Source organism: Morone saxatilis, unplaced genomic scaffold, assembly GCF_004916995.1.
Source record: "Morone saxatilis isolate NCDOM2014 unplaced genomic scaffold, NCSU_SB_2.0 Contig10, whole genome shotgun sequence".
NCBI lineage: Eukaryota > Metazoa > Chordata > Actinopteri > Moronidae > Morone > Morone saxatilis.
In genome coordinates, this window is record NW_023339652.1 from 6,764,847 (window position 1) to 6,775,429 (window position 10,583).

Consider the following 10,583-nt stretch of genomic DNA (forward strand, 5'->3'; position numbering starts at 1 on the left):
GGGGGGGGGGGAAGAGTTGAAAACTTTCCTAACTCCAAGTCTGAGTCTCAAAGCATGAGAGAAACATGTAAGAAAGGAGATAATTATTTACATATGTGCAGTACATTTCCTGTGGTAGGGATCATTTGAACTATTTCAAGACTAGTGCCAATAAAATAGTGACTAATTTTCAGTCAGTAACTTTCTGACTATGTTTTTGTTACTCATGAATACCAAAAGTGCAGTGTTGACTGACTAAGCCCTATCCAATTCTGTAAACAGATTCATCCATGTGCCTCATTTAAAGGAATTTGAACTTAAATCCAAGTTAAATAAGCTAACCAAGCTTGGAGTTGGAGACTGGTGTCTCATTTTTGTGACCATAACCAATAGAAATGATGGACAAAATGACAAAAATAAGATCAAAGTTATAATAAACAACAAGTTCTTCTTTTCATTGAGCATTTCTCTGACAGTATTTGAATGTTTCTCACCTGCTCAGTGGAGGCAGAAGGGAGCAGGGCTCGACTGAAGGTGTCTCCTTGGTCTGATGAGAAATACATGACACGAGGCGATCTCTGGGAGCAAAATAACCAGGCATAGTTTTGTTAACACTCAGCGGTCTTTTATGTGATTCGACTATTTACGAATCTGTTGTGTTACCTACAAAACTAAGGTGTGCGAAGAGGAGGCTTCGTATTCATACATCTTACCGGATCTTCCATCACAGAAAAGAAGAGAAAGGCTCCTATGTAGCCAAAGCTGTAGATGTCCTCGTGGATGGTGGTGAAGGTCTTCCCCAGGTCCTTCGTCCTCTTCAGCACTAAATCCCCCCTCTCATCGGCCTCAACTATGGCGACAAAAATGACTCATCACACGAATCCATTGTTAACGAGCTTGGTGCGATAAGAGCATTTCCAAAAACAAAGATCTGGCAAGGGACTTCAGAGACAACATCACTTTCAGTTCCCCCTATCATTTTCACAGGCTGAGCAATGGGAAGTACCTTAGTACTTTTTTTGTGGAGGCTTTTCCTTATCCGGACAGAGGGTCTAACAATAGATGGTGTCATATGCTGTAAAGATGACAAAGCCTTCTGTGGCAAACTTGTTTGAGTTTGTCTTACTTGGAGCTTATTTTGAAAAACCGAGCTTTTATTGTATTTTATATTGTGTGTACAGTACAGTAAAGTCATCTATTGTAATTATGTTTTTATAGTTTGAGCTTCCTGAGTGCAGAAAAGGATTTCCTCTCATGATTAGAGTAGATTTGATTGCCCTTAAATGTCTGATTACTTGCGAGTCAAAAACCTTTTTAAAATACAAAATAAAACTAAAACAACAAACCAGACAACAAAACAATATTACAGACAAACATTTGTATTACAGTCTGCCAGAGGGTTGTGGTTAGGTCAAGTCACATCTTTTTTTTTTTGGCTCTCTGGTAAAATGAAAGTGCATTTCTTACAGCTTCTTACCTGTGTCTACTCGACTACAGCTGAAGAACATATTTATGCCAGCCCCCCTGATGGAAAGAGGAAGTTAAAAATGTGTCACAAACACCAAAAATGTCACAACAGTTTCCATAGCTACTGTCTTTACAGAATACTCTTCTTCCACAGAACAAAACATACTGCACATTAAAAGCAATTTTCAAAATATGTATAAGTAAAACTGTAAGATTGCGTCATGATATTTTTGCGTATTTGTCAATATTCCTACTTTACAAAGTATAATTAATCTAACCCGCTTTCTTTTAGGCACACTGGGATATGAGGTTTTGTTTCCTGTTTATCCTCACCATGAGAAAGAATGCACTCCATCATGAACTTTTGTCCACTTGGCACCAAAGTCCAGAGAGAGCCATAGAGCGCCCTGCAAGTCAGGAAGGAACAGATTAATGTTTACCTTTACTTTAAGGTGTGGGCTTGATGTGTGTGTGTGTGGGCATAACGCCACATGTGTTTTAGCCAAGGATATTACACACAGCAAGGGAGACCACTGTGACCTTGAGATAAAAACTAAAAAAGAAAGAGAAACAGCATTTAAAGGGCAGAAAGAAAGTGGACAGCCGTGCGACTCACTTCAATGCTGAGGGCCACGAGATAGTCAGGGTTGAGGAAGTGGTATGTGATTGGCTGAGCCAAGTGGAAGGGCAGTTGGATGAACTTGAATGTTGCACCGGCATCTGTGGAGGTGAAGATGACCCCACCTCTGTGTTCCACCACCGGTATGTCTGCTGTCAATATCACCTGTCATTTAAAAATGATCAGAAGAAGACCACAGATTAAAAGGTAAAGATTAAAATAGATTATTATTAGAAGAAAAAAATATATCACAGTCACATTCAAAGGCACGTTTTGGTCCTTTTTTTCAAAGGGCAAATGGATTTTTTTTTCTGGATCTCTGCAGCATTACTGGGTAAAAACATTACATTGCATAACAGTGCTGTCAACCTAAAAAACTGTATGTCAAATCTGCCCCATTCCCATATATTCCTAATTTCATTGGGCAAAAATGAGTAAAAAGAGCTGACAATGTGTACAAAAGTAAACCTCTGGTTAGATCATGATCTGTTGCTGGTGCCAAAATGTCTACAATGCATTTCTGTGGGTGAACATGTCAACCACAAGTCTGTGAGAACAAGTAAAGATGTGGCACGAGTTGATTAGACAGCAGAGTGTGGGATGTCTTCACACTTTTGTGAAGCAACATCACACACTCCTCCCAGCGGAAGGAACATTCCCCAACCGAAACTTAAACTACTCACAAACTTCACGCAGTAGGCGCCCCGACTGTTAACTTACAGAGCTCCCTGGTCCAACACTGACTCCAAACTCCTCCCTTATGAAGGTGTTGTTGATCCGATGGGAAATGTCATGGAAGGATTTTCCGTAATCCGTACTGATGAGAGAGGAGAGCTTTTACTGTATGTTGGGTGGGGTGGATTTGCTGCTCTGCAAGTTCTTGTAACATATCAGATATTAACTCACCTTCGATAAAGTCGTGAGGAGCCTCCTTCAAAGAAAGAATCTATTGGGGCACTAAATGTCGACAGCACCAGGACGACCTAGGAATGCAGCAATGTTGAAACTTTGACATATTTAAACCCCAGTGATGAGGGTCTGTATTAGTTAGTAAAATTTTTCCATTTTTAAATGTGAGGAGGTGTAAGGCAGATTGTTTAAAAATTATATATTTCAATTAAAACAGTTGTGGTACTGCTGTAATACTGAGGTACTCACTCCTGTGCCATCGCCCACCCATGTGAGAATCACATGGGAGCCATCGTCACCGTTGAACCCTGTCTAGGAGAACAAGAGAACATATACTCACACATTATGACAGTAGCCTCTAAAGTAAAAAGAAATAAATTAAACTAACTAGATGAACTGCATGTATTCAAGACATTACTTCGTGCTTTGTTTGCAAAATGAGGTTAATGGGCTGTTAGATAGGATGTTTAAAGGTTGAGTTCCACAAATGTAACTAGATGAGATGCACAAACATCATTTAGAATCATATTCATACTTAAAACCTTCTGGTGTCACAATTCCACTCGTTTCTATTACAGTTTTACTTAACTGTGTGCTTTTTTTTAAAGAAAGATATTCTGAAACGTTGCACAAAAAAAAGCCAAACAACAGATATCCCTTCCTGTCCTAGAAACACGTTTATCTGTGTTTCAAATTCATTTTTCATGTTTACTAAAAGTTATAACTGCAAGAATGTAAAGCTTGTATGACTCATATGATGGACATTGCACCTGCCTATTCAACAAACCCTTCCCAGCTCCAGAACAACGTCACTTAACTCAAACACACCTCACCTCATGTGTATTGTCATCCAGAACCTTGTGCTCGGCGGGGGTGAGGGGGGTCTTGCAGGAGGTGAAGGGAGGACCGTGAGAGGGCCTGGGGGTGCCGGAGGAGCCGCTGATGTCCCTCCTGGGGCGTGCGCGCGCTTGGCCCTGGCTCTCATCCTGCTGAGTCCGATGGAAAGTCACCGTCCTCCCCCCGCGGCTGCTGCCTTCAGCGCCCAGGAGAAGGACGTACAGCCCACTTAGGACCACAAGTCTCCAGATCATATCCGATGCGAAAATAAAGGGGACCTCACTATAAAGTGCCAGTGACCGAGATGCCTGTCTCTACTGACTCGATTATTAGTGTTGCGCTGTAAAGGCAAGTGGGGGTGGGACGTGCTTGGACGGGTCATTAACATAAAAAGTGCTGTGTGAAGTGGTGCGTCCTCCGCCAGCAGGTGTTTGTACCCGCATCCAGGTGACCTGAGCTGCTGGGAGGATTTACATGTCAAGTGTATTTGATGGAAACGCACCTTGTGGCCAGTTGCAACCAACACAAGAAAAATAAAAGGTGGGGTTCAGGTTTTGTCAAAAATATTGGAATTTCAAGTGACAGATAAAAAATGCGTAACAGCCGGAATAGAGAAGTTCTTGCGAGTTGGAGTGGAGTGGAGGGGGGGCGTGAATGCAGCGTAACTGAAATGTTTTACACCCTGTTTTTATTTGTAGTGTGCACAACTGAACGCAACGTCTCACTCTCAGGTGCCAATGCGCCTCATGGATTTGCGCTTTTACGCACGACTAAATTATGGCTATTCCTTCAGTGCAGTTGTAATATCTTTCAGATCAGTGTCTGAAAGTAAAACAAACAAGTAGCTACGTGTGTTTGGAGCTCACAAACACACCCCAGGACGCAGAAGACAGAGCTATGAGCTGTGACAGGGATGAAGCACAGCCTGTGTTGCCGCGGGCTGATCTGGAATTCCACCTAACTTTTGATGAACTTCGTGTCTTGATTATTTTATTATTCTTTGTACTTCAACAGTTGTTCGGACATGTGAGCCACAATACAGTACAAGGTGGTGTAAGAGATATTAACCCATTCAGAGTCTTCATGAAAGCAGGAGGAGATTGAAGAGCACAGCACAGCAAGCAAAAGTTATATGTCTGATCCTTTAAACTGGAATAAAGTTTCTTTGTCCTCTAGCTCATGTTAATACATTACATTTTGTGTACTTTAATCTCATCCAGATGTATAATTTTTGAAAAAATTAAAGACAAAAGTACATAATTATAGTCTTTTTGTTATATGGGTTACATGCTGGTTAGAGGAAGGGAAACCGCACATAAAAAGAGAAGTGGACCAAAAGGCTACTTTGTGAGAACTTGAGTGAGTACATTATGTCAAAACATAATGACCCTGTGACTCACCTCAGATGAGATGACTAGTCTCTATTGCTGTGTGGCTGTGCCTACTGCAAATATCACCACTGTAACCTCTGATCGTGATGATAGTGTTTTTCAGGAGTTTTTATTTTCATTACAATTCAGTTTAGTTTCAGTGCAGTGGGTTTTTCTCATTTCTTGTTGTTTAAAATGTTCCTTTTTAATATTAGTTTCAGTTTTTTATTATAATAATAAAAATAATAATTGGTCAAGGGCAAGATTTAAAAAGTTCACAATAGATATTACAATACAAACACAATCATGACACAATAACATCCCAGACTCTGGAATAAATATATGCACCAATGCCTCCTTATGCTTGTTGTGTAATTGGCAAAGTCACAAAGGCTAAAATGCCATTTCCTGTAAATTTCTATTTTATTTTGAAGTTAGTTTTTCCAGTTTTTATTTCTATTTCGGTTAACTAAAATGTTTTTTCACACCTAGTTTTTAGTTCAATTTTAATTTTTTAAAATTTTTTGGCTTTCCAAAAATAGGTAAGGAATATCCTGTGTGGGTCATACTGTATCTACAGATTTGAAAGGCACAAGCAACACTGTCATCCTGCCAATAGGGGGCTTTAAATTGGAAAATGCTGATTCTCTGATCTATTAGACTGGGACCAAAATGGGAGACACACAAGTGTACTAAATAAGTTATGTCTTTACAACAAATTAAAATGTAAAGTCAGTCGCAGAGCGTAGATGAGTAGAAATGTGCTGCTCTTGTGTTGTAACAACAAAGGAAATGGAACAAAAAGCACAATGCAGAGGTGTGTGGGCAGAGGACATCTGTAACGGACTGGCTGCTGCTCAGGCTGTTATGCATCAGGCACACGGGGCCCAGGTGTGTCCCCTGACTACTGCCCTGCAGCCTTGGAGACAGAAAAACAGAGTAACAAACGGTCAAACCAAGCAGACAGACTTCCTATAAAAGGAACTGACAAATTTACACGTTACTTAGTTGGAGGCGATATGAAGCAACATTAGCATTAATTTGTGTCATGTTCCAGGCTGTGCGATGACAGATGGACAATTACAAATCACTTTGCTGATTTAATCTGTGCAGTCGAAAGATTCACAGCTACAATGTAGTGTCTTCAGTGATTGTTTCATCGTCCAAAGACTAGGCACACACACACACACCAGTAAGGAACCAGGCCAGGTTACAGTTCAGTTCAGTACACATCAGGCTTGTTTCTAGTTTTACAAGCTTTTAACAGGAAATGTCATATTGTGTATCACGGCTGCGTTCCCAGTGGGGGGAGCCGCACCACCACAACCCACGGAGTCTGTGTCAGTAATGATTCAGATAGTTCAGCTCGATTCTGTGAAACATCTATACAAGAAACCCCACCCCGTGAATGTACCTAAAGTGCAGTATTTACTTCACAAACTCATAAGAAAAATATGTGGGTCAGATCAGTGATATGAGACTGAATCTTACACTAACTGACTACTCCCTGTGGCTTCTTCTCTTTAAGCAATCCCTTTCACATTAGCTATGACCATATTCATTGCTCATACGTCATCAAGTCCAGATTGTACCTAAAGGACTCCCATTGCGCAACCAGCCATGCTGTGGTTTTTTGTCAACCAGAGAGCGCGGGCTGTGTTGAGACCCATTACTTGCGTAGTCTTGCGAATGCCTTCGCGGAAAACATTGCATGTGATATCAGTTGAATCAATACAGATAAAACTTGACCCAACATGACTTGGCTACTGTGTGTTCACTTTAGTAGTGTATGTAGGCTATGAAAGGATTATATCTTTACCAAGTTCTTACTTGTCTCTCTGTGTGTGTGTGCATATAAAAAAAAAAAAAGTGAAAAAAACAATTTCCCCCTAGGGGGATCAATAAAGTATATCTTCTTTCTTCTTCTTCTTTTATCTGAGCATTTGTTTGTTTTAAATTGAACATACCTTCAGGGTGAATTCAAAGGAAATCAAAGGGTTGACATGAGGATTAACATATTGTATTTGTGTTTTCATCCACTGTATGGGGGTAGTGGCAATAATGCAAAGCTCTATTGTATCAGCCTTTAAGTTCCTTAGTAGTTGCTGAAATGGTTTCAGTGTGTTTCCATACATTTCAACATTAGATATTGTGAGTCAACCTGGGTTCCATCAATACGCTTTCCGTAAACAGTCAGCCTACAGTATGACTTCTGTTTCTTAGAAAATGCTGCAGTATACTCATTACAACACATAATTCATTTTATTAAAAAAACAACAACCTCAAAATCCACATTTTGCCCTGACAAAAGCCAAAGCATTCCTCATTTTTAGTGCAAATCATTGTTCAGTAGTGCGGTTACACGTCAGATTTGTAGTTGCCTTTGACACAAGCTAGCTGCTACAGTGTTTGACAGCAGATGGTAAACAGTAGAGCAAATAGAGACATGCTGCAGGGATTACGTGTCCATATCAACAAACTAATCTAGGGCGGCGAGACATAAAAAAAAAGGGAACAGAACACGTCCAGCAAGTTAGCCATCACCATGATGTTGATACTTGGCAGTAGAAACAGCACAATCAGTCAGGTTCCCTGTTTGTCAGTCCATTAGCCACACAGTATCCGGCGTGTCCTTCCAGCAGCCACGCTTAAAAAAAAAAAAAAAAGTGACCCAATTTCCACACGAGTTTCCCCCTCATGAGCCAATGTTTTTAGTCACAGATGCTCCTCTCTGGTGGTCGTCTGAGGAGACCTGCCCCTTTGTCTCTGTCTGGTGGTCCAGCCCCAACATGTGGTGAATGTCCTCCTGGACGTACATCAGACCACCAAAGGAGTCCGCTAATCCAAAGAGGACAGCCAGGACACTCAGCGCCGTGCCAATAAAGTATATCTTCAGGACTGCTGCCACCATGGCTCCTGCGGTAGAAAAGGAGAAGTGGCTGTAAAAGAAAAAGAACGATCAGTTAGAAAGATGAATTGCAAGTAGTATGTCATTATACATTGATGAGTGGTGATTTTTGGAGATATATGTACATGCACAGATACAGTTTGGACAGTTTTAAACACATATCACAATATGTCAGTACACAGGAGATTGTGGTGAATGAAGTAGAAAGGACATGTGTATGGAGAAATCTTATCTAGGAAGCCACAGTTAACAGGAAGGACCAAGCGATCGGTGCATTTACAGGCAGTTGGAAATACAGCATTTTAATGATTAGCAACCCAAAAAGGACCTTACTTGACTTTTATTTTTTTTTTTAAATGAAGATGCCAGAATTGCTTTTAGTTTGCGAGGAGTAGCAATCTGTGTGTGAAAGTGATGCGACTCTTTCCAATCTTCATCTGGCTTTAAAAAACATACCCTCCTCCAAAACAACCAGCCACTCAAACAACCACAGTTAGCATATATTTTTTTTTTTAAAAACTCATCTAAGTTCTGCATTTTTAACCGTGTTGACAAACAAGAGAAAAAAGAAGAACTTGAAGGCACCGTATCCGAGCACATGGTGTTTGGAAACGACTGAAACACCGAGACCACAAACAAAAACGAGCGTGAATGTTTGATTCTTTTCAGCCCAAACAGTGAAACACGGCTGCGGTGGGGCTTACCAACTCGGCCGATGTGCGATGTCTCCTTTCTTGTCTTTCGCTCCAGTTATGTGCGGAGACTGCTGGAGTCCAACAGACAGATCCTTAAGCAAATCCCAATAGGTTGTCTCTGTCAGTTGTTAGTATTCCCCTTTCGTGTAAACTCAGTTCATGCCAGTGGCTGCCTCAGTCGCACTGCTGCTGTCTGCCTCTCTCCGGGCTGTGTGAGCTGCAGTCTACTTTATCATGCGGAGTGACATCATTATAAGTGGCAGGCAATTTCCTGATTCTTCAAACAGCGTGTGGCCTGAAGGAGGGTTCAGGGATTTCCATTTGGTTTTTATGCTCGTTATGATTAGTATGAAGGTTTCACAATTTTATGTTGGTCTTTGTTACAAATGAGGGCTTATTTTGTGGCCCTTGCTTTTATTTTTCTTCCACCTAACCAATCTGCTTTCCCCCCAGATGAATCAGATCTTTAAAATGATTTAATTATTTGAATTTTGTGCCTTTTATTTATTTATTCATTTATTTTCAATTATGTTTTACTTAGCAAAAGCCTGTTCCCAAGCCATTTTTTCCCCCCACCATACTGCTATAAATATGATTTATTAATGAGGCCTAAAAGGAGTCAATTTGAAATATATTAGGTCTAACCTGTAAAACACCTACCATGTTGGCTATTTTTTTTTAACATGTAGAATGTAAATATAATCCAATTTGAAATGAAATAACCAGAAACTAGAGTACAGCAATGCCAGTCACACTTCCAGGCTGTACAGCTGCTTTGGGCTCGTGCCAACTTCTATATGCTTTCAGGATGATAATGCTAACATGTTGATGTTTAACAGGTTGGTTTAATACTTACCATGTTCACCATCATAGTTCAGCGTGTTATCACGTTGACCTTTACTAATTGGCACAGCTGAGGCTGATGGGAATGTCATTTGTTTACATAAATCATAAACCACATTTATGCTCAAATTAACATTCAGATCTGAAAACACTGGATGGAAAGTTAAAGGTTTTTTTTTTTTTACACATCAAAGTCTACTAATGTATATGTGGAAAATAATTATAACAGGCTTTTGTGTTTCCTTGATAAGGTTTGCAACAGGCTTTGAGGTATATGTTCTCTCATTTTGTGTGTGTATCAGAGGTGTTACCCAGTCAACAGTTTCATAACCCCCACCCTATGAAAAAGCCAGTGCGCTTGCATACACAACACCTTGTTCAAGGCCCCGGCCCCACAAACGTTTTGTATGGGCTGATCGTCAGAGAGGTCTGAAGACTACAATTTTGAAAATTAAAAAAATCTGGAGGATGTGGAGTTAGAAAGCTTACCAGACCTCTGTACCCTGCACTTCCTCTTGCTAGCACAACGCACGCAGATCTTTGACAGAACTGTCTGTGGTCGATTTGCATTGTGGGTTTTGAACAAGAAAGACGCATGCATGTAAATAAATAAAAATATATCCGTGTTTGTGGTTTAACAAATAATGTGATAAGTACGTAAGTATAGCTTTATTTATATAGCACCTTTTTAACACAGAGGTGCTTTACAAACAACAAACATACACATGGGTATTACATATAAATATGTACCTGCATAACCATAACCAATCAAACATACATAGGGAGCATTTAAATACAAACATAAGGAAGACAAAACAAGAGGGAAGGATAAATTAAAAGAGAGATGACAGGGGAGAAAACAAACAAGTGGATCTAGTCCACAGATTCAGTGAATCTGAGTGATTGGGGAAGACTATTCCACAATGTTGGGGCTAAAACAGCAAAGGCACGGTCAC

General features: G+C 40.3%; 1 protein-coding gene and 1 long non-coding RNA gene across 2 annotated transcripts in view; both read right to left on the reverse strand.

The window, feature by feature from the left end:
- Positions 1 to 4,116, reverse strand: part of si:dkey-159a18.1 (sortilin) — a 10,010-nt gene extending 5,894 nt beyond the window's left edge. Inside the window, exons 1-9 of the mRNA XM_035678556.1 lie at positions 3,808 to 4,116; positions 3,224 to 3,286; positions 2,972 to 3,048; positions 2,786 to 2,882; positions 2,063 to 2,230; positions 1,780 to 1,853; positions 1,457 to 1,503; positions 693 to 829; positions 474 to 557 (exon numbers count right to left, since the gene is read on the reverse strand). Coding sequence (XP_035534449.1) covers positions 474 to 557; positions 693 to 829; positions 1,457 to 1,503; positions 1,780 to 1,853; positions 2,063 to 2,230; positions 2,786 to 2,882; positions 2,972 to 3,048; positions 3,224 to 3,286; positions 3,808 to 4,065 — 1,005 coding nt within the window. The 5' untranslated portion in view covers positions 4,066 to 4,116. The remainder of the gene's footprint in view (positions 1 to 473; positions 558 to 692; positions 830 to 1,456; positions 1,504 to 1,779; positions 1,854 to 2,062; positions 2,231 to 2,785; positions 2,883 to 2,971; positions 3,049 to 3,223; positions 3,287 to 3,807) is intronic.
- A 3,304-nt stretch (positions 4,117 to 7,420) lies between these two features.
- On the reverse strand, positions 7,421 to 9,031 carry LOC118336302. The gene is made up of 2 exons (XR_004797100.1): positions 8,794 to 9,031; positions 7,421 to 8,120 (listed from the first exon to the last, which is right to left on the reverse strand). It is a non-coding gene; the product is annotated as an uncharacterized LOC118336302 (long non-coding RNA).
- Positions 9,032 to 10,583: the final 1,552 nt, after the last annotated feature.